General features: G+C 38.6%; 1 protein-coding gene across 6 annotated transcripts in view; it reads left to right on the top strand.

The window, feature by feature from the left end:
* SYT1 (synaptotagmin 1) overlaps nt 1-24,479 on the top strand; it is a 337,561-nt gene that overhangs the window by 270,946 nt on the left and 42,136 nt on the right. For all 6 annotated transcript variants that reach the window (XM_042017689.1, XM_042017690.1, XM_042017687.1 and 3 more), the window contains one exon: nt 15,298-15,415. In XM_042017689.1, the coding sequence (XP_041873623.1) occupies nt 15,298-15,415 (118 nt within the window). The remainder of the gene's footprint in view (nt 1-15,297; nt 15,416-24,479) is intronic.

Raw genomic sequence — 24,479 nt, 5'->3', positions numbered from 1 at the left:
TGAGATTTGCAATATTTGAAGAATGACAGGCTTTATTTCCTTTCTTGCCCTTACAACACTTAGGCGAGTTTGTCAGTTCTCAGCAACCTAGTGCTAATTATAATTCTAAATATGTTTGAAATTAATTGTAAGTTGCCAAAATATCCTTAATTTTTTAATTATGACCCCTAGACAAGATGTATACCAAAATGAATCAGTCGCAGTTGTTACCAGTCGCTTTAAGAGAACTATCTAGATGACATCCAAGTGAATATAAAAATCTCATTTTTAGTTTATGTCAAATTCAGTTGATGCATATCACAGAATTACAGTTTAATTAACACTTCAATCATAGGGGGCAAAATAATTTTACAAGCAGTTATTCTTCTTTTTTTCTCATAAAGCTCCACTGTACGTTCTGTCCTTTTTTCTAAAAGGGTTTGGAATTGAAGACAGACGATGAAGGTTTAATGAAATAATGTTAAGCTCTACCTCTCACAGCCTAGCCATTTGAATGGCATCTCTCTGACACTGCATTCTCTTCTGGGAAAGGTCTTATTAATATATTTATGTTGGAAGTACTTTGAAGGTACAAGCCTTTATGTGAGCATTTGTTAAGACTGTGAGAGGGCTTTGGGAATGTGCAATGACTGCTAAACTTTGAGGAGGCCACTACTAATGAGCTGCGTACCTTGAATCCTTTTTCCTTGGCTTCTTTTAGCTCTGCTGTCCTTGTGTCTAGTAGTCCTTCAGTCTCATTTGACTGAGAGTGTGGGAGGGAGGAGTGGTAGATATTGAAAGGTTATTCACTTTTACCAAGTCTGACATATAATGGTTTGGGCACAGAGTGTTAAAAAGCAGATCACAGGAGTTTGCTCCTCTCTGTCATCTACCAGATGTCATTGCCATTAGCTTTATCTGAGTACACACTGCATCCAATATCTGTTATCACTCCAGTACAGAAGGCCAGACAGACCTCTTCTTTGCTCACAGCAGTGTGAATCATACTGAGAGTCATCTTCTGAATACTTCAGCTGATTTCCCTCCAGACATTTTGTTATATTGGCACTTAAATTGAAAACCTGTTGTAGCAAACATGCCAAGAAATTTTAGGGAATATAAGGAAGAGCAGAAACAATTCTTTCCCTTGAAAGCAGTGGAGAAGCAGAGTGTTACATGATAAGGAGAAGGATCTTTGTTGACCTGATAGTATCCACCACCAAGAGTTCTGCAGATCTTTCACAACTGCCATCACATGAGACTCTGCGCATTATCTGATCAGGCATCCACCATGGTTAGGTTACGTGATGGATGCGTGCTCATACCACTGTGGGTGACAATGGGTATGTTTTATACAAGGCTTCTGAGTGGGAAGTTTGCTGGAAAACCCCAGTGTCACTCCTACATGATGCACAACCCCCAGTGGGAGAGATGCTTCAATACTGCCTTGGAAAGGGATGAGAGGTAAGCGTTCTGCAGCTGGAGAGTGAAAGAGCAGTTCTGTGAAGCTTGGCTGCTGTTCATGAGGATTGTTCTTTCCTTCCTTACCAAAAAATAAAAGGTGAAGGAAGGAAGTGGAAAAGTGGGCCTGAAATGGGTTTATTTAATACCTTGGTGTACTTCATAGAAGTTGGAGACTGACAAAGTTAGTGAGCCACCCAGCTTATTGACTCTTTAGAACTGAAACTTGCAGAGTTCTAAGAGGAAAGGACATTTTTACAAAAGTCACTGTCAAATTACAGCAGCAAATCACTGTTATTTTCTGTTGTAGTTATATGAGAGATGGACAGATGATCTAATAGGCCTTTCCCATCTCTGGTAATAACACTTAGTTCTTTTACAGCTTTGCAGATAGCACAGTGCTTTGCAAAAGAAAGTATCATTATCCCTATGGAGATGCTGTCAGAGTGTCAGACAAATTTTAAAATGTAAGGTCTCCTTTATTTAGCTGCATGTTATATTGGAACACTTTGTTTTCTTCATGGTGTTTACATTTTCTTAAGTTCACTTCTTCTTACACCCCATTAAAATTTTAAAATGTTGAATCTAAGGACATTTTAATTTTCAGGTTTTGTGAAGAGTTTATACAGTAAGCAGAGGATGATGAATGCCTGTTTAGCACCGTAAGTGCAGCATCTGTCCTGCCAAGGAACTGAATTTCTTACTGAGACAGGGAGCAAAACAGGCTCTCAAGTTGGAGAATAAGAAAGCTGCTTTAAAATTCTTCAGCAGTTAATTAGTTGTTTTCATCTTGAAATTGAAGATGCTAAAATAATTTTAAAGGTAAAACAATATGATTCAATTGGAGCTGTTAGGGTGCTGTTTCAATTCATTAGAATTATGCATTTCTTTTCTCTCCTTTCATACTCAAAGTGCTGACAATCCCACTATATACCTTTGCAAAGTATTCATTTCTTAGCTCCCTCTCTGGAAGAGACACCTGAGGAGGTGAGAGACATTCTTGTGTTATAATAAAAAGAATGTAATTGACTTACTTGAAATCAAAAGGGAACTTGTCTTGATTCATCTCAGACTGTCTGTCTTTACAGATATTAAATTCAAATACAGAGGACAGTATAAAAGAAGGAGAAGCTCAGTGATAAATTCAGGCTCTTCTGGGCCTTTCTGTTCCTGGACAGTATTCATTCTGAGATCAGAAAAACATATATTGCTTATTTGTCAAAAACGTTCTTATTACCATTTTCCTTCCAAGTGCAGAAGGGCATCTTGAGTTTAAACTGTGCTGAAATAGTGGATCCTACACTTGGTGCTAGGCCTCTAATGACCCATAATACACAAAATAATAATAATATTTGTTTCAGACAAAGTGTGTTGCTAAGAATCGTGTAGAAAATTACAAGGCCAAAGGAGGGAACAGTGGGCAATTCCCAGCCTCCACATCTTAATGATATTGTGTGGGGTTTTATTGCTCAAGCATAGGATATTTTAAAGTTCAAAGACACAGCCAAATGGCAATTGGAAAGCAGTGTTCTGAATAGTGTTTTTGTAGAGTTTTGAGAAAGTTACTGAGAGGGATCAAACTCATCTGAAGCTAAAGTATTAAGAGATATTTTGGATGGAAACTGCAGAAGGAATTCCAGGAAATACAGATTATAATTGTGGAGTACTCCTAAGTATAAAGCTCTGTACTCTGGGAGAGATTGCAAATGGATCTGTAGGATCAGCTGACAAGTGTGAAAGGGCCACAGAATGTGCTATATGTGGAATTGTTCAGCATTGTGCTCCAACTGGACTTTTACGTACTTACTTATTTTTCTCACTAGCAGCATCAGTGAATGCATAATCCAGAGGCAGAAATGGCCTCACTGAGATTCTAGGCAGCAGCTTTGTGGTAGTCCAGGCTAATACCTTATTTCCCTTTCTTCCCTCCTTCTGCAAACCAACAGTGACAAAAATCGTTATCTGATTGCTGTTATAAGTCGGGATCAGGAGCTAAGGGAAGCTGTAAAACAGCTGTATCAAAATTCAGTGTCATCAGAAGGACCTTCAGAACAGAGAACAGCATTTTTACAGTCACAAGGGAAGAGCAGGTCTCACAAAGACAACAGCATTTTCACTAGAAGCTTGAGGAGGAGTTGCATGCCACTCCAGTCTCTTTGCTTTGTTGTGCCTACTCCATGTAGAACTAGGAGACTTTGGCTTCCAGAAGCATCAGAGAAAGATAAATTTTTGAAAAGGGGAGACAAAGGTTTAGGAATAGTGGTCCAAGAAAGAAAGGGATTAGACACTTTATTTTTTTTCCTCTGTCACCTTTTAAACTCTGATTAAGACCATGTCAGAGATTACCATAGTAACCATTTAACCTCTTTTCAGAGCCTGTTGTGTTTCCTTTTAGTTCAACAATGAGCTTAACTGGAATCTGAAGCACTTTGCATTGTACCTGTGACAGGAATTAGCACCAAATACTCTAATCACAGTTAGAATCCAGAACATAAGACTGTCTTTTCAATTCAGTGGTGTTAGACTTTTATTTAGTTTATGCTAATGTTTCCAGAGGTAGAGTACATGAATTTAGGTAGTATTACCAGATCTTATTTCTAGGCTAAATGTATGATAGACTGCAATAACTCAGTCATACAGTTTCCTGTTCAGTGGTATCATATAAGTCACCCTTCTACCAAAGGCCGAAGAAATCCCTCACAGTGGCTGATGTGTTGTTAGTGTGTTACAGGTAATGCAGCAGGGCGAGTTTAGTGCACCTGTACTTCTCTCCTCTTCTGTGGCCTTCTGCAGCTTACTTTGTGATTGTTACCATCATAACTAGGGAAACACTCAGGGACTGCCTGGGTGGCTTACTCACTAAGGGAATGGAGAGGTATTGTAGTTGTTTTGTCCCTTCCATTAGCAGACTTTTCAGAGTATGATTTTTTTCTGTAGAGGGCTGTAGTATGATCACTGCAACAGAATTACTACTGCTGTATCATTAGAGCAGAACACAACTCCCTTTGAGCTACAGTCATCAGTGAGCAGATGAAAGCCTTTTCCGGTCTCTTTTTGGACCCAGATGTGTTCTGTATGTGCTTCCTGGTGGCCTAAAGGTAGAATAGAAGTTGTACCTGAAACTGAATCCAGTGACATGGAGGTCAAGATGTTTTTCTTTACAATTATGTCTGCAATCACAATTACAGAAATAATGTCAGAGGCAGAAGTTTCCTAACTAACAGTGAGAGAGTTGAAAGTGGTATTACTGCTGCTTGATCAGCTGCATGCATTCGCCTACAACAGAAAGGAATTAGGAGGTACTGCAACTTCCACTAACACTGATAAAGGCAACTAAATTTGGGAACCCTTCTCTGTGCCTTTCTCCACTTGTGGTTGATCTTGGGTTCAAATCTCTTCTTCTTAGCCAAAGAGCGTGTCATAAAATTCTGACTCAAGGCATTCCCTGTACAATTACCATTATGTGGGGTTTATAACTTGCTTTTGATGCCACTGGTATAGAACATGGCACTGCAGCTTCTCAGTGCTGTGGCTGGCAATGGGCAGACAGTGCCTGAGCTTCCCATTTCATCCTTAATATTAGGTGCTACTTAAATTATTTCTGTTTGTCTGGAATCCAGTTATTTTATCTCTGGTTTTTTGTATCTCCTTCAGTAACTGTGAAATTAACAGGAGGATTTCTTGTTGATGAGTGGAGCCTGGGCTTCAAAACTGGCAGCAGCTCATTTTTATGGGAGTGCCCTGTGGGAGTGTCTGCAGCTAACATCCCCTGTCAGTTAATGCCCGGCCCAGATTTAGAAGTGTATTATGCTGAAAGTGGTTTTACTGACTCAGATTTTCACATTAATTATCAGGACAAACATTAATTTTCGGTGGTGTTTTAGAGCAGACAAGTTTTCTATGACATGTGGGTCATTTGTGTTAGCTAACAGTAAAATTTTCTTTCTAAAAAAAGTCTCCCATTTCAAAAAAACTTTGTTTTGTTTAGAAATAGTGCTATTTCCTATCAATTCATTTGGGCATTTCTCTAAATTAGGTGGTGTTGTTTTCCCTAAATCTGGAGGGCTTCTAGATCTTCAAGGAACATTTCAAAGAACCTCCTGTAATCAAACTCAGTCTAGGAAACAGGCAGCATCCTGGAGCTAGTAGTGTTCTCCCAGTACCAAGCTGGGAGGAGGGTGGCACAAGGAAACCCCCTTACAAGCTTGAAAGTTAGACCTTGCTTGGTTTTGGAGCAAGGAGCTAGAAACGGGCTGATTCTCAGCCCTTGGCGTTTTGTCCTGGCTGCATGGGATAATGCAAGCTCCAAAAGCTCAGATTTCCTCATGGCATCCTGACTTTCCAAAAAAAAAGAAATCTGTTTGAGACCTTACTGGCAAAGGATACAAAGAGGAGGTTGCTGAGAGTAGACCAGTGTTTGTTATAGGCAGCTTTGCACCTCCAGTGGAAAACTCTTAGAGGGTCTTTAAACCCAAAGAGTTTGAAAAGTTTCTGATTTTAAGTAGATGAAGAAAATAACACATCCCTTATAGCTTCAGCAATACTCTATCTCTGTTAAAAACAGGTACTTCGTTTGTTACTTGGATGTTACTGGATACTACTCTGTTGCTGATTCTTGTTATGCCCTTCTTCAGTAGTTTCAAGCCATTTAATACATGATGCTTCCTCTTCTCTACAGTACTTTTACACTGTAATCAAGTCACATCCAATCCTCTTTTCAGAAAGCTGCAGAAATGAATCTTTTATGTTTTTCAAAATCAGGTTTTCGTTTTTCCGGTAAGAGTCGTGACTTTTTACCTTCTTTGTAGTTTTCAGCATCTAAAAAGAAAATTAATGTGTACACAAGAACTGTGTGCAGTATACTTTATTTCTTTTCCAGGCAGACAAAGTCACCAACCTCTTCTGATCATGTCTACTGTTGATTGTTTTGCACAGCATTACACTAACTAGCAGTTCATGGTTAGCTTCTGACCCTGAATCCTCAGCAGGAGGTACTGCCTTGTAAGATACTTGTAAGATACTTCCTGATTCAGAAGATACTTACAAAACATCTTGAGTTCTGTGCCTTAGAATGTAGAAAATTTGCTTTTGGCTGTATGAAAATGTCCTCTTTGTGACTGGTTACAGGTAATTGATTAAACACTTCCTTTCTGACCAACCTATTGCATTACTATTTATTGTTATGATAGTTTTTATATCACCTGCCTCCTTTGTCAGTAAAATGTCTTCCCCATCTATAAAAACAGCAGTAGACCTTGAACAGAAAAAAGAAAAAAATTTGTGTGCTTCTTTCATCAAGCAAATTTCCAATCTTACCAAAGAGGGAATCTGGTTTTAGTTGAAAAGACGTTTTTTTCCATAAGCAATGTGACTTCACATTCATTATATTTTATATCCTTTAAATCAACATTAATACAAACTTTTATGAATTCTTCTTTTGTTTCATCTGGGTTTGATAGAAGACAAATGACTGATAGATAACACCTTCATCCTATTTGGCCTTTTTTGAGTAAGATGGGCATAACATTAGCAGTGTTTCAGCCTTATTTCCCTTGTGGTCTAAGATTTATTAAAAATGAACATCATTGAGCCAGAGTTCTTATGATAAGTGCAGTCTTCTTTCCTAGATTTTTAGATCACTGCAATGAACTCTTTCTTTTTACTGAGGAGATTAATAAAATCGAGTGTGTGGTACTGATTGCTATGATGACTTTTGATGAGCTGCCTTGCCTTCCTAAAGAATGTGTTAAGAGACTTTTTTAAAGTGAAATAGTCAGGAGAAGTAGAGTAACAAAAGAGGAGTTTGCCACTCCATATTTATTCAACAACGTTAATATCTTTCAGTAATTTAATAAAAATAAATGTTTGAATGCTTAGTTTAGAAGTGGATATAAGCCTGGTAAGGGCAAATCAATAGATTTGAATATGTAGGACTAGTTTGAAGGACTTCAGTCTTGAACTGAGCACAAATATTTAACGTGCTGAACTTAAGACATGTAATGCAAGGCCTTGTAGTAGGAGACATGCATTAGTTTCTTCATTTCAAGTAGAACCAAAGACAAAAATACTGAAATTTTCTGAGAGAGTATTTTACATATTTGTGACTTCCCTCAAACTAGGGAGCACTAAAACAAGAACTTTTCTGAGGGTTTTCAGCCTGCCTCTTTTCCAGCTGCATATCTTTTACCCCACCTCATGTTTAGGCAGTTCTGATGCTCTTGAAAAATCTCCAGTACAAAAATCAGTAAAAGAGGACAATGTGAGAAAAACCTTCCAAATGAAAAGTAATGATAGAGAAAGGGACTTCTAATCCTATCTGTGCTTGTAGCACAGAAGCAGTGAAGGGAAAAAAAAGATGACATTGGCTTGTGTGAAATTTTACATGAAAGCTTATTCACCTTGATAAATTACAGGTGGAGAACTGTCTTGTTTTAAGTCTTCACCTGTCAGTTCTCAACTTAGATCAGCTGTCTGTGGTTTTCCCATTAGCAAATCCAGTTCCTTTTCATCTTGGTGTGCGGTTCCTTGCTCTGCAGCAAATGAGGAGAGAAAGGAGGACATCAGTCAACATTTATTTATGATGTAGCTGAAACTGGTATGAGTGGCAAGGTCTTTATGTCTTAGTAGTTTGTTAAGAGTTTCAGGAAAGGGAAGAAGATGGCTGCCTGTGAAGGTAATCCATGAATTCCACTGAATTTCTCTTTATGGTTTTTTGCAAAACAGATAGAAATATACTGTGTGGCTTCAGTAATGGAGGCACTGGTTTTGCCTGATAGTCTTTCCCTATCTGATGAATTTCAGCAGTCGTTACCAGCAGCCATAGATGATTATTCCATCATACCAATCATTCCCACTTTTACTGGTTTGTTCAAATCTGCTTGTTCTGTCTTGAGGTAATCAATAATATGTGGCTGTTATAGCAAGGACTCTCTTCATACCAGGTTTTTAGTACAGTACTACAAGCAGTTGTACATCTTAAAAGTAAGAAACTGCTAATTATTTTGATTCTTAATTGCAGTTCTCTACTGTCCACTGATCCTGTATATTTTTGGATGTGTGCTGTAATTCCAGTTCATAGTCTAAAGCTTTTTATTCAATCTCCTTTGGAAACTTAAGACATTCTTGGTAGTAGACACTACATTAACTGAGCGTTAAGATGCTTGTACTTACTACAGGAATTTTCAAATCAAGCAAGGGTACTGTAGTGTGGTTTCCTATTAACCTATCACAGGAGGATAATGACTTTTTGTAGAGTGACTGCAGTGTATATATAATATTCTAATAATTAGAGAAAAGCTTTGTGATTTGACTTCTCACAGTGTCTGATAAGCCAAGAAAAAAACCTTTCAAATGTATTACATTTCCTTTCAATGTTGTACTTAAACTACTCACTAGAAGACTAGCCTTGTGATATACTGTAGTTAATAAGTTTTCCATGCTGTCAAAAGTAATAATATTAGTGTGCCATTCAGTTAAATTAATTTTGTTTTGTGCACTGGACTGCATAGACATGAGTGACATTTAGAAATACGATCAGGCAGGAGCTGAGGAGAAGCCAAGTGGCAAAACAGAGGGACATGGAATCATTAAAGCAGAGCAGCCAGCTGCAAGCATTTTTGAGTAAGCAAAGAATTATAGAAAACCAGGCCGTGATGTTCAGCCATATATGATTCTTTTCATTCATTCCTCCCTTTCTCATTTATTGAAGAAATTCTTCAGTGTTTTCTCTTTCCATTTTCTCTGCTTTTTAGAAAGCAGTAATTGAAGTACTCTCTCGAAATAGTTAAAAATGTAGTAAGGACTAAAAGGAGGAAGCTGACAAAACCTAGTTTGTTAATTTTTTAATAACATTGGCAGCTTCAAATTTATGGCCCAAATTGCTTTCAAGTCCAGTTTACCATTGTGTTGGGGAATATTTCATAGCTATGGCAGTCAAAAGAAATGCAATCCCCTTCTTTTATATATATATATATATATATATATATTGCAATAAGAGGACAGAGATGTATCATGAATTTCTGTTTCTATTACTGCTGTTCAGAGGGGGCTGGCGGGAAGGAAGGAAAAAGAAGTAGATTTTTTTTTTCTTTCCAAAGAAAGATCCTGATAGGTCTGTTCCCTTTAAGCAAAGGTAAAAAGTAGTGGTGGCATAAAAAAGTTGTATCACAGCGAGTCAAAGTAGGACTGTGGTAAGGAAATCAGTCAAAAGGAATGTGCAATTAAACCCTTTCTTTTGGTTCTTCCTCACACTTTATAGCATGACTGTATGCCTACAGATACCACCTCCCACTTAAATAAATTCACTTCATTTGAAAGATTATTCCCTGTCTGCCTTAGAACTTCTCCCTTTTAAAATTTGCCTCATGGACCTTTGCTTTTATTTCTGTTTTCTCTTCGCCTAATATCAGTCTCTTTTCCATCTCTTCTTTAGCCTGTTATCACTGCTAGTCCCTTTTCTACAGGGTCCAAAGTGAGCCCTCTGTACCTTTGCCTCAAAAATTATGTTTCTTCAAAGGTCTCATGCTATAACCTGTTTCACTTTGCTGCTTCATTTACTTGTTACATGGCTTGTAACTGCACATACATTATCCGGGGCTTCCTTTTATGACCAAGTGTGCACATTTGAAGAGGGTGTAACCCGGGTGTTACTATGAAGACTCTTCTAAAAGAAAAAGTTAGTGAAAGCAAACAGGAGAGATTTTGATTGGACATTCTGTATTTCCATTTTGTAAGACAAAATACAGACTGATCCTTGAGTAAGGAGCCATGCACTAGGGCACTTGTCTGTTCGTATTTTATTGTTTTAAAATATTTTCTTTTAAGTTGCAGTAGGTACAATGATGAAGATGGTTCTGCCTTCTCTCCAGGGGCTTCTAGCACCTATTTACTTCCTGCTTGGCTGTTATGTTCATGGGCATGAAATTCTTTTAGACAGCAAAGGAATTACTCTGCTTGTCAGATTAATGGTATAGTTGTTAACCCTTAGGTTTATATTGACTGGATGTATAGATAATATTTTGCAAGTCTGAAACAGGTCTGCAATGTCTGAATTGCAAGTCTGCAATGAGCCTTTTGACTGAAAGGGTTGGGAGAGCTCTGCCTCTCCTATTTGCTCTTGGTGTTTTATCCCAAAAGTAGTGCACAGACTTTGGGATACAGTGGTACTTGGTGTGTATACATATTCATGTAACAGTCTCCAAAAGTGCCATAAGGGCTGACATGCTAGCTCCAGCTTTTCTTCCTCTTCCTTATCTTTCCCTGCTGCACCATCTATTTCTGGCCTACTTCTGCAAACGGAGTTCTAAGAGCTTCTTGCTCACTTCCCACTCCTTTGCCTAATTGTGACTGAATCATCTTCATGCTGTGGGGTCATCTGGACCCTGATTTGCAAATATAAGAGAAAAAGATTCTTTCGTGATTATACCTATTACAGGTTTGAAGTTTTCTGCTGTGTTCTTTAACCATATATTTATCAAAAATGCAATGCCTTTGCAGCTGGTAATGTTAGCTGTGGTAGCAATAAAATTTCATGTTTAAAGGAAAACAAAAGGGTGCTCAACAAACCAGTACTGCCCTTCCCCAGTGTGATCCCTGTTTGCTCTATGGGGTGTGAAGGAGCAAATGCTTTCATAATTCTAGATCCCAGCTATGTATATGGGTTGCTAATTCTACCCACTTGCTACCGTGGCTTAATTGAAGTTGGGGCCAGTCTATGTCTTCAATTTCTGCATCCATGTGATTCTGTCACTAGTGTTATTGTGGCACTTTTTGAGGCTTAGTGTGTTCATGCCTTACATGCCAAGAAAAGGAATTTGTTTGATTTGAGATCTTCATGTGCAGACAGCATGTGATGGCCTTAAAACTGTCTGAAGCCTGTCAAGTGTGGTAGTTGGGATTAGAGATTCTGTCATTACAGTTTGCCTGGGCTTCCTGAATTTGAAAGACACTAATTTAGCTTATAACCCACCTTTATGCTGTCCCCATTTTCTCCACTGAGTTTTAAAGCATTTTGGTTGCTGTGAAAACTACAGTGAACATTACAAGCTTTCATTGTAAATATTGATTGGGGTAAGAGGGTATTATTTTGGGTCTTTGCCCATAAATTGCACCATGTTGTGTTTCTCTCAGGCTTATGCAAATATTCACAATCAAAACCAGTTACCAAAGCTGGAAATCCACCTCACTGTGTTTTTATTCTTTCTATACTGATTGTTTTTTAAGTCTTATATCCAGTTAGGGAGAAGCATATGGTGCTGTGGCTTGTTACTTTGGTATTGTTTTACTAAGAGATCTGCAAGCATCAACTTTCTTATAATATCTTCCACAAAAAATGTAGAGAATGTTTATATTAATAACATAGATGTGTCTGTTAGAGATTCTGCAGTACAAATGAGAGTAATCTGCATAAATAGCATTTTTCTCTGTAGCTAATTGGGAGAGTGTACTGTCAAGGCAAACATGATTACTGACAAATAGGAGAAGAAGCACAAAACAGGAAGGAGCCACTTGAGAGTCATCTCTAAAAAGTCCAGATTCTCAACAGGACTTCAAATAGCCTTTCCTAAATTGAAGAAGTGTTAGCGGCACTGTCTCTGTCATTTATGTTCTGCTCCATTGCATCCTCTTTAAATGTAATGAAGTTATGAAATTGCTTAGATGGAGAGAATCTTTTGTTTGGTGTTCAGGCACTATACATGAATAGGTTAATGACTGTGAACCTCCCAGCTGGAAGTTTCTAACACTAACTTAGAGTTTCCATCAGAGATCAAAGTAATTTACTGACATAAATTATTTATACACGGGGCTGAAAGAAATTAATAATAACAGTACGGCATCTCCATGGGATAATCACCATACCAGCAGCACTCATCTGTACCATGTAGCCCTGCAGGGGCTTGTAATTATCTCCTGCAAACCACACCTCTAGTGATTGCTTTTTTTGTGCTTCATTGCAGTGTTGCCACTTTCAGTATTTTGCCTGACAAATACTTTTTGAATTAAAAAAAAAAAAAAAAGTGCGGCAGTCATGCAGATAAAAGGTTACAAGTACAAGAAGTATTGTAGAAATGCAGTTGATATAGATTTTCATGCCAACAAAAACGGTACTAAACTTGGTTCTGGAGGCATTTAATGTGGTGCCTATGCTTTTTCTTCAGGTCGTTCACTGGAATGGGCCCATCATCTGCTGCCATTTCCCATGGCTTCCTGGTGATCTATGGAAAACTGGCTGTGTGCATGATGTGGCCTTCTTTGGGTTTCCTGCAGCTCAAATTACATTAAAAGAGGCTAAAAAGGCATTAAATGCCCTCTTGCAATTGTCTATACAGGAGTAATTTTAGTATTTGCACAGAAGCGTAACATGATTACAAATGGAGAAATGCTGGTGAGAGGTGATGGTCTCTGTGGCAATAACTGTGAGTATAAAGTACTTCCTTCAGCTACTGCTGAAGCACTCAGATCAGAAACAACAATCCTAACACTATTTTATGCTCACTAAACACACTCTTGTCTCAACACAAGATTACAAAAGAAAAAAGCCACCAAACAAATTTTTAAAAAAATCAAAAATGGAAACAAACAAAAGCTGACAAAAACCTTTAAAATACCCACTGACAGGAACAATTAGAAGCATGGTATTGATTTAAAAGGGGATAAAAGTTCCTATGCTGCTACAACTAGAGCTCTGCCTAATGAATGTGGAGGTGAGGCAGAGCCCCTGAATACTGTGTAGTAAGTGGGTACAAAGATCTCTAAGGTGAATGGACTAAAATAAGCTTTCATACATACCTTGTCTCAGTCTTCTCAGTGCCCCATGAATCCACAGGCGAATTTAAGCCAACTTTACAATGTAATAGAGCAGTGACTGTGGAGAACACCGGGTGGTTGGGTGAGCTGTGATCATGATAACGCAAATCAATAAGCAATTGATTTCTTTCATTCTGAATAACCTGCAAGTGATAGATCAACTTCACTGTTACCCTATCCAATATGGACTTCCAAAACTAAATGTCAGGTGAACAGGAGCATGCTTCGCTGTCACTGTGCCATTTGAAGCTCAGCTAAAGCCAGGCATGAGCTATGCAGATTGCATGGCTGAAGTCTGTATTTTCATGATCTGAATCTCTGCTGGGATTTATGACAATATATGCAGTCAGGGAGGAATAGTAAATTTTTTCATGGCAGTGCCGTCCATGTTGTGAAAGACATCTTGGGTTTTTCTAGATATGAGTTAAAAATGTAAGTTTTTTTGTATTTGTGTCAGTCCTTTTGAACAAGGTAGGAACATCATTCTAGCCCTTCTGGGTCAGATAGAGGTCTCTTCCTCAGCTACTAATTTTACAACCTGAAGAGTCCTAATCTGCTTACATGTTCCTTCTGCAGAAACTGTGTCATATCCTTGCTTATTCCTGCTGCTTTTCTTGGAAATTGTCCCTGTTCAATTCTACCATACCCTTTTTGAGGTGAGGAGGACACCATGAGTTTTCAAGATACTGGCACACATGCATTCTGACAGCATTTTTATACAATACACGCATTTAACATTACGAGCTATTTTGTTTGTTCTGTCTGAGCATTTCTTAACTACATGTAACTGTGTTTGTTCTGTATGTTTCCTGACCACTGGTGGTCGCTGAGATGATGTCTGGCAGGGAACTATCTATTACAATCTCTAGATTTCAGTCCCAACTTGACATAATCAGTTTAGAATCTGTTGCTTTATAGGTAAAGTCCTTTTCACATGGACTGTCTATTCTGTAGGAAATACCACTACATCCATGAGCATGTGAGAGAGTTGCTCTCAGTAGTATCTAAGAAAACACTGGAACTAAAGAGACACGATCATAGAAATGTACTTCATACTCTACTGTCAGAATAAATTGTGGAAGTAGACATATGCAATAAGAACTAATGCGTTTGAAAGAGAAACATGGCTGTCTGAAATTCTTTATTGGTCTGTTCAATGTAAGCCCATCCTTCTTGTCTCAAAACCATCTTTGTTAGCCCCCCTAGAGATAACCGTGGGCCTTGAAGGAAAGGAGGAAAGCAGCTTGGATCATCCTACTCATCATTTCTGAGCAATATCCTCTCTCTCTCATCTGCAAGTTCCTATCTCTTATTCATCCTTTTAAAACAAAGTTCCTGTAATTCTGAACATCATTCAGCCTACCCCTGTTTGCCAGGACTGTTAGGAAAATATTAAGCGATGAATAGCAAAAGGCTGCATTTGGCAGGATCTCAGATGATGGGCTGGAAAGCAAAACCAAATCCTTCCAGCTATTCCTTATGTGAGGAGGGATGTACTGTGTCCTTTCGTGGCCTGTATCTGCCTTTTTTTTTTCTCTCCTGACAGATAGGAGACAAGTCTTTTTTTATACTGAATATTTTGTACTTTGTGAGTTTTTTATACTTTTTGCTTTTGTGACAAAGTGTGATGAGAAAGATCCATGCTACTGTGTCACAGGAAACAGCCTAGCTGTGTATGCATGTTTGTTAGTTGATTTCCACTGAAACACAGCCTGGAGAAAACAAAAAAATCCTGGCTTGGTTTAAAGAACAAACAGTATTTGTGGACCCCTATTTTCAGGGGTGAAATCGTATAACTTACTTTGTGGCCAGCACATATCTTGCCATTTGGTTCCATACAGGATAGTTGCTGCAACAGACTTGAGGTTATCAAGGATTTAATCTGGACAATTTGTGATAGTTTTCTCAATATTGTTCATTTCAATGTTTTCTTTAGCAGTAACAGGCAGAGATGTAATCCTGCTAGTTTTCTGCGGGGCTTTCAAAATTGAATTTTTAAAAGGGTAAGAAAAATTATTAAAGTGAAACATCATGTCTTGTTTGCTTTCACAGCAAGAAAAGCTGGGTGATATCTGCTTCTCCCTCCGTTATGTGCCTACTGCTGGCAAACTGACCGTCGTCATTCTGGAGGCAAAGAACCTGAAGAAGATGGATGTCGGTGGCCTATCAGGTATGTGTGTTAAAATCTGCTTGAAGATATTTTGTAAAGGCAGAAAATTAACTGGTTTTCTGTTGGAGATCTCTTGGCTGAGAAGGTAAGGGCTCTTGCTCCCTGTCTGAAAGATGTGGTTTGTGTTTTCTTGGAAGTTAGGGCATGAGTGAGTATAGCAGAACTAATTCTAGCTTAAAAAAAAAAAATCACAATACGTAACATTCCACTCCAATACAAGGTCCGAAGTGTTGCACAATCAGATGACAGTGCAAGCTCTCTGGACTTCCCTTCTCTCCTGTTGCCTAGAGATAAATACAGACTTTTCAGGCAAGAGAAAAAAATCTGACTACAATTCCTATTGTCTGTTTAATCTCACAAAATGTAAGCATTTCACTGCAATGTTGCGGATAATAGGTAATAGAGGAACTCGCCACAGGTTGCCATGCTGACTGCTGTTTGAGGTGCTAGGAAGATTATTTCTGCATTTGAGGGGCTCAGGTGTGATTGCCTACACGTGCAGAGTTAGAGGTGCTCTGCATTTGCATGCACTCCAGAAGTCACATGACAGTGTTGCACGTGTGGTAGGCAGTGAGGCTGGTACATCCAACATGCTCAGTACCTGCAAACAGTCCTGGCAGCCTTTCTGTGGGGTGAGGCCGCGCACACCCTGCGTGACAGGATGTGTGCCACCTCTGAGGAACGCTGCAGTCAGCACGGATGGCATCTGGGCTGGGCCCCAGCGACCTGGTGCAGCTCCCTGTAGGTTTCTGTTCTCTGCTGCATCTGGAATTTGGACACAAATTACTGTCTAAATTGCCAATTAGTTGAGACTAAATGAAATAACAAGATGCTTTATAAGGTGAGGTCTTTCCAGGAGAATTTTTTGTATGCCTTCTGTTTAGAAGAAAACAGTTGCTGCCCATCATTGAGGATGAGGCTATTTCCAGCACAGTTCTAGGACTGAAAATTTTTACAGCTGCAACTAACACACAGATGATGTAATTGCTCATTTTGATTTACCAAGTGACAAGAAGAAGTGTTTTGCTTTTATTTTTTTTATAATCTTAGCACAAGGTAATGGTTATATGCAAAGTAAACAGAAATGGCAACTTACTAAAAGCAACCGTGAAGGTTTTATTTACCACTCTCTCCACTGAAGGACCTTCACATAGTGAAGGAAACAAAGTCTTCTATCAATAACCAGTTATGTTTTGTTTTTTGTTTTACTTGCATCCAAAGTATTCACTGCACAGCAACAGACATAAAAGTAAAGGCCATACAAGTGTTGTTGTAGTTATTACTCAATAAAGTCTAGCCTTTTCTTGTCTGCAGTGGACGCTTGATTAGGACACACCACTAATAGTTTCTCTAATGCTCATAATGAACAAATTGCAAATTAATGTTCTTAAGCACATTTAGTCCTGATGATTTCCTAATGAAAGATTAGGGTCTCATAATGACAAAGTGTGGGGATTTTTGACTGAGGGTATGCTCAGACATACCCTCGGTCAGGGACAGCCAGAGCATCTATATTCTTTTCCAAACTTTGCAAGACACGTGATGGATAATGGGTACTCAGCTTATAAGAAATGACAGAGAGGGGCAGGGGAAGCACTAATGAACTGAAGAGCTTCTACGAACTTCAGATGGAAAGTATAGTACATTGTGTTGGAAATAACTGTGAGGAGATGAATGGGCTTACTCTTCTCTGTGTTCTGAGGCACACAGAGGACATTTAAATTTCTAGGGAAAGAGAGGTTTTGTTCTCCTTTTTTAGGGCCATGCCAAACCTGAAACATCATGTTCTCTTAGAGACAAACAAACCCAATGGGATACCGTGGTTGTAGCAGAAATTGAAAAGTCACTGACAGTGATAAGTGGCAGTTAGTACAGTATTCCTGAGGCAGTAATTATAGATTAAATAATGTTGGTTTAAAGTAGATCCAGTATCTTTCATTAGGGAATTTCTCTTTTGAATAAATTATGCAGAAACAACTTCAGAAATCAAGCTGAGATTCTGTTGTCATTATTCACACTAAATAATACCTACTCTCTAAGTGCTAACGAAGGTGACAGGATTTTATCTTGATTAGCAAATATTTCCCCCTAGTTTTGTTACTTTCTCTAGTTGCTAAAATGGCTTGTCATCCTGTAAAACTGAAAATTTTGCATGACAGTGGAGGTGGGAAAAGGTTAACAATCAAATGTGAACTCAAACTGAATGTTACCTGTATGTTCAACAGCACCATTAACAAGAGGTGAAAATGCTGTAGTTGACACAGATGGAGGAAAAAATCCTTACCAGTTTGTCAAAAAACAGGCAAAAAATACCTTTTGTTGTTGTTGTTGTTTGGAGTTTGGGATTTACCTTTTAGTTATTCTTTCCTATTTTTGAGGAGATGCTGGAAAAGCAGAATGCAGATGTTTGGAAAGGGTTCTGCTTTTCTCTTGCACCCATCCTTTATGCCTCTGTGAAGTTTACCTGCCTCACAGAGAGAGAGAAGGAGCAAGGCCCTGGCTCCTGCAGGGAGCACTGACAAGCATTTACAGCACAGTGGTGGGCAACCTTGTGACTTCTTTCTGGCTGCTTCTCTCCACATCTTGACTGTTACTGCTGCTGGTAAATATCTGCTGTAGCTTTGCATCTCAACAATGTGGGAGGTTTCAGCATTTATGTTATCTTTAGTCCCAATACAGAGAACCAGTCACTGTGGCTCAGTAGTCATCTGAACTTCTGCTGTTCTGTATAAATTTATTAAATCCATAATTGCGGTCAATCAGGCTTAAATAATACATGCTTGATTTTTTTTAAACATGTATATTTATGTTATGCAGGTCGAGCCCTGTTACAAAAGTACCCAAAGCAAGAGAGATCAAAGTAGATTGAGAGCACTTTCCTAGCATTTTTACAGGGTCTCAGCTGGTAAACCTTAATCCTCCTAGTCAGCATTTATATCATACTTAATGGTTACTACAGCTGTTTAAAAAACAAAAAAACCTTTATAAAAGCATTTATCACCAGCATTTTTCATAAATTTCATTAGCAGTCAAAAGCTGAACGTAAATTACTTTGGAAACAGACAATAAGAGACAACAAACTAATCATCAAATTCATTAGACTTCTTGTAACAAAATCAAATCACCCATCTGAGCAATAAACTCCCAGGTCTTAAACTTTTCATTTTAAATTTACACATGAGGCTGTGACTAGAGCAAACCTTGGCTCAAACACTGAAACTATTTAGCCTGAGCTTATCAAGTCACTGCAACAAGTGGAAATTATTGCTTCTGGTGAGCAAGGGCCTCTGGCAAGCAATTATGCATATTCTAAAATGGAATTGTAATTATTTAAATTATATTCAAATGCATTGTTAATGAATCTGACATCTGGAAGGTGATGTGTAGGAATTTAGGATGTAAAGCAATTATTTTTGTTTATCTGAGCTTGGTGGTCTTGGGTGGCTTCATAAGCATTCTTCACCCAAAATGTCTATGAGATTTAGAAGCTTAGGTCTTACAAGGAACTTAGACTCCCAAGTTACTCTTGTTGGTTTTGTTTTGTTTTAATTTCATTTAGGTGATTTGCAGAATTGAAAGACTTCAAAACCATTTTATGGTTTAATCTCTCCAAACAGTCCTTAGAGACATAACCCAGCTAATTCCTTGATAAGGGTACAATGCAGCTCACCAATGCCATTCAGTTCACAATGGCTGCCTGTTGGTTGTGGTACTTCATTAGATTTACTATTGAATGAGAGCTAATGTGCTTTTGTTCTCTTTGTATTATTTTGGTACACATAGCTTTTAGTGAATCTATTTACCAGGAATGCATCCTAGAAGCAAGCAGAGCAAGCAGTACACCCTCCCCTTACGTCCTCAGCACTGCTGCCTTTCACCACGCCCCAGTTTCAGTGGGGAGTAGATGCCCTAGCTGGCATGGGCTCAGGTATTGCCTTAGGAACTGTTTCCAAGTAACAGATACTATAGCAGACCCTAAATTGTACTATTTAGTGCAAATTAGTGCTTAGAAAGAACTGCAAGGAGAAGAGAATTGTCATTGGATCTATGTTCTCTTCCTTCTGCAGAAAGCTGCAGATATAGTTGAGAAAAGAAAGCAGCCCATAATCGGCCCATTATGTGTGGAAGCCAATCTCAATATTTATGAGTTATGAATAGAAAATGCACAGCACCCCTTTGTGTCTGCCAAGTAAATACTCAGTCTGAACCATCTCTGGGGACCAAATGGTTCTATAGCAGAAAATACAGCTAGTTTTCTACAATTTGAAAGATTGCATTCAAATTCAAAAGACTTGGTTCAATGTCTTAGAAAAGAATTGAGAAATTAAAAATTATTTAGAGACCAGCTCTCTGAAGACCAAGTGAATGCACATAAATTATGCAGTCAGAGCATTCACTTTAATAACTTCATTAAAACATAAGAAACCTTAAAAGCTGGCTAACATGAGTGCAATATTATGGGAAGAGAAATACACCATTAATGCCATGGTCTTGCTATAAGCCCTATTGTAAACATAACTCAGCAAGTATTAAGGGAAAAGAAAACAGCCTTATTAGAAGATGAAAGTAAAAATAAACAACAAACACCACCACCACAGCTGTATTTTCAACTAGCCTAATCCTAAGGAATCCAACAGAGATCAGTACCAACAAATATTTTAGGATCTCTACTTAGTGTAGAGGATTTCTGCATCATCTAACATCTCAGTCTCTCTACTACACCAGCAGAACTTCCAACAGCAGATGGCTGCAGCAGTGCATCTCTAACGCTCGCAAAGCAGTCGCACAGCATTGCACTAAGTTCTCTGTGGGCTTCTACAGTGGTGATGACATCAGTCAGCAAATCTCCATCACATTAAAACCTTTCTCTCCTGCCTGAAAGAACATTCTTGTTGGTGACCTCTTCTGTAAAACTGGGCAGTAGGTGGGGGGTTGCCTGAAGTGATCCTTTCTCAACAGCCAGTTAAGGTATTAGGGAGTTGTTTCTTCTAATCCCTACTCAAGCCTTTGACATTAAGCCATCATCTTCCTCAATTTAAAAGCTGAAGAGGGAAATTCCAAAATCAACATATGTTCCAAAGTACAATGTATTCATCGTAGAAGCTATGTTAAAGGATACACAAACTCTCATGTAAGAGGAGATTGTCAGGTGCTTGTCCATTTTGTAGTTAGTACGCAATTTCTACTGCATCATAGGCTACAGCTATTGCACACTACAATATATTGTAGTAGATGAACAGTCTAATTTGTTGATTCATACAAAGAAGCAGAGTCAAATTGTTCTGCTCTTTTTTTCCTTAAAATGAGGAAAACAAGACCATGCTTGCTGATTGTCAGAGAAGTTGTACAAAACCTGTGGGCATTGCTGTGAGAAACCTTAGGGCAATTGCTGTGCTGAAAAAGTGCCTTGGCTCAATAGCTGTATGAATAACTTCTTGATTTGAGAAAGGAAAGGTTATTTCATGTAGACACTGACCAAAGGTACAGGTGGTCAGCACCCAGCTGGCTGGACTCTGCCAGCCAATAGTCATCACTTTCTGGCATTTCTGTTGATTTCCTCTTCCTTCCCTTCCCCAAAACAAAGAATACGAAGACTTTTTATTCTTTTATTTGAATAGCCACATCTAAACAATGCATTTTGTGTTTGTATGCCTGTTTCTTCCTGGTTAAATTGTAGAAGTTTCTATTAGGTTGTGCAGTCCCAAAGCAAGTGTAAAGATGTGTGTGTTAATCGTCTCATTTTCATATAAGTAATTAATGCTTTAGGTTTTCAGGTTCCTCAAGAATTTCATAGCAATGTGAGTGGCTGTAAAATGGATGTAGAAATACTGTAGATAGATTCTAGACTCCTCAGGGAAATTAGTCAGTTCTGTTACAAGTAAGTTTAATTTCTTTTTACTCTCTGAAAATTGCAGCCTACATATTTTCTTTTTTAATGGGTCTTAAGAAAAAAAATACAAACTAAAAAAGAAAATATGTTTTTCATCTTTATAAATACAGTTTAGGAAAGTGCTTAAACGTGCAGAGAAAGCAAGGAAAGTATAAATGAGGCTATTTCCTTTTCACAACAGAGTAAAGTCATACAGATTTTTAAGGCAGCATGATGAGCCTTTTGTTAGCACTGTTGATACAATTGAGATTTGATGAAGTTTGTGGCACTGTCTGAAGAAATAGAAACTGGTTTAGAGTTTTTACATTAGTTTAAATCCCACATGCATCTTTTGTTTGTTTAATCTCATGTGGGTAGAAAAATGATTTGTTTTGTGATTGCTTGTTATAGACCTCCTGACTCTGTTTCCAGTGTGTAACTCCTTTATGTGCACATGTCAGTGGAAAGAAACATTTCATGAATTAGAACCTTGATCTCAGATTACTCCTGGAAGGAGCAGGGGTTGTATGCTAAGAAGGGAACTGCACATTTCCTCTAGTACACTGTGCTGAAAATGTCTGTGACAACAGCGAAAGCATGTACTTCAGCATAAGAAGAGAGAGAAGAAAACTGATGTTTATAGTTCTTGGTCGGTATCCTTACTTTACATAAATCCTTTATGGGTCATAGCTGTTCAAATCTGTTCACACATTTGGCAAGTGAAGCTCTCCAATGGCAGCTGCAAGATGCTATTTGGCAAAAATGAAAAGGAATTTTCCCTTTCCAGTTCCAAAGTTTATTTTCCAAAACCTTTCTTACTAGAGGTGAAAGTCAAGTCCTGCCCTCTCTACGATTGATGCAGTTCCCCAAAAAGGTCCCATTGCCCTTCTTCAGGTAACAGAAGAGAAATACAATCTTGTTGCTGAGACGGGGGTGCCCACATTCAGTTTTTCTCGTTGTGCCTTTTGTCTGTCTCAGTAAAGTGATATGAATCTCAATAGGGTTCTCTTTCCAAATATTTTTTTCTTCACTCCCACTTCCATGATGCTAGGTAGAATAGCTGGCATTTGAGCCCTGTCTTTTCCCTTCCAGCACAGGTCATGCTGCTTTAGAGCCACCTTGTTCTATTTGAGACAGTCGTGGGGTGGGGGAGGGGGGGAGTTTGATTAACTGGAGATTACCTGCCAACAAGGTGAAAAAGCAAAGAGCAAAGCCCAGAAATGCCTTTTCCCCAGTAAAGAAGGAATTAGGTGGGTGAAGGTGAGAATTACCTGGGTTTTGTTCCTGGCTACCGTTTTTGTCCTTTTGTTTATTAGCTGTGAAAGTCAACACAGTCCCCTCTTCATGAGGGTAGTCTTTAGTATCGTTAACATGCGTGTGTCACTTCTGTGAGATTTGAAGATGTGTTGAGGGGGAAGATAAGGCTGGGTATGAGTGAAGGATCTGCACAAGTAACCCCTTTATTTAGATATTGATTTAAGACAGCTAAGGTGCTAAACAATTACGTTACAAAGCTGAAGAGAAGAATCTGGTCTTATCTAATATGACTACTTTTGAAGCCAAAACTGTGGGGTTTTTTCCTCTGTTATACCGGCGTTGTTGATAAGATGGAGCTGGCTGTGTTTCTCGCAACTGATGCACCTACGACCAACATAATAAAATAGTAAAATTGGCAATATAGAGGGAACAGCTCCTGACATTTTGTGGTTATTAGTGCAGTGACTCTAGTCCTCTCATGTTTATTTCTTTTTTCTGTCTTCTTGATGAATATGCAATTGCTTATTCCCCACATGAATGCCTTTCAATTCTGGTGAGCTGTCTTCACATTTACAAATAGCAACATTTTTTACTGTGTTTAAATCAAAGTAATTTCTGTGCAGGGGCTTCTTGCTGCATCCCATCACGTTAGATATTAGCGAAATAATAACTGAATAATAAAATATATAACTCTAGCTAAGGAAAGACAAAAATAAAGCTGAGATAACATAACATCTGTCCAGCATATGTACTGACAGACATAAACTTCTTTATTCGACTGCAGACTTCAAATGTTATGTAACACAATTGACCAATGTGGAATGGATAACATATAGACATTTTCTTAGCAAATATGCCTAAGAAGAAATCTGTCATAAAGAATCCCATCCACTGCAAAGCTCCTCTGATTTCTACCTGTTTTGGGAAAGCATAACACAGGATTTATAAGATCTGATTTTGTGAACTTTGTCACAATACAATCTCTCATGTTTGAGTTTGTCAAAAATCAAATAAAGATAGAGATATACATTATAAAGCTATGCATGATCTAGTAAAAGCTATGCATGATCTTACAGTAGGCAGATCCAAATTTTAATTCCTGTCCTGTATGAACATTTGGGGATCCAAATGTAATCTCTGAAGCTCAGCAGCATCTTTGCAGGAGCGGCTTCAGGTCAGAGAAGTAAGGGTTTCTATTTAATCTCAGCTATCAAGCCAAATTCATGGAATATCTTTCTCCAGATTCCCAGTGGTATCACAGAACACTTTACATATACAGGTCTGCAGGTTAAGTCTACCTTTCCAGTGAAGTGAATATGAGAATATCCTGACTGAGCCCTAGTGAGAAAAAAGCATATTAAATTCTTTTTGAGCCTGTTCAGAAATCTTTGCGGTACATCTGGCTCCAGGGCCAGTCTCATTCCAGCGCTGTTGTGAGGTGATGCATTCCTGCAGTAAGTTCCAGGAAGCTGAGTTGAGCTACTCAGCTGGATCAGTTGCTTCCCATCAGCTGAGGGATGCTAAAAGTAGCGATTATGAGAGCTTGCAACAAAATGGGTTTTTTAAGTTCAGAAGCCCTGACTATGTGGGATGTGAAGAAATGCTTATGTAAGGATGTGACAGCATCAGCAAGTCTTGTGCTGCAAATTGTTTCAGCTGGTTGGAAGCTAAGTTAATTCAGGCTGCTCCCTTGTGGATAAAAAAATAGAGGGGTGAAATATTTAATTTAAAACAAGTGCAAATTACTTTAGAAATAAGGTGTTTGGGATCTGGATCTGGAAAGCTGTGTGAGCAAAGGTGTTTCTGACAGAGGTTTCTGCTGTTGTTATTCAAAGTTGCTTTCACTGGGGCTAAGCAAGCTCAAAGGGTGTTGGGCCAAGCTGCTTCTTGGATGGTGGTGGGAATCAGGGACTGGCTCAGACGTTCCTGGAGACTGTA

The sequence above is a fragment of the Corvus kubaryi genome, unplaced genomic scaffold, assembly GCF_017639235.1.
Source record: "Corvus kubaryi isolate FWS band 111438036 unplaced genomic scaffold, C.kubaryi_AGA036_p1.0 137, whole genome shotgun sequence".
Lineage (NCBI taxonomy): Eukaryota > Metazoa > Chordata > Aves > Passeriformes > Corvidae > Corvus > Corvus kubaryi.
This window is presented reverse-complemented; position numbering and strand designations above follow the sequence as displayed.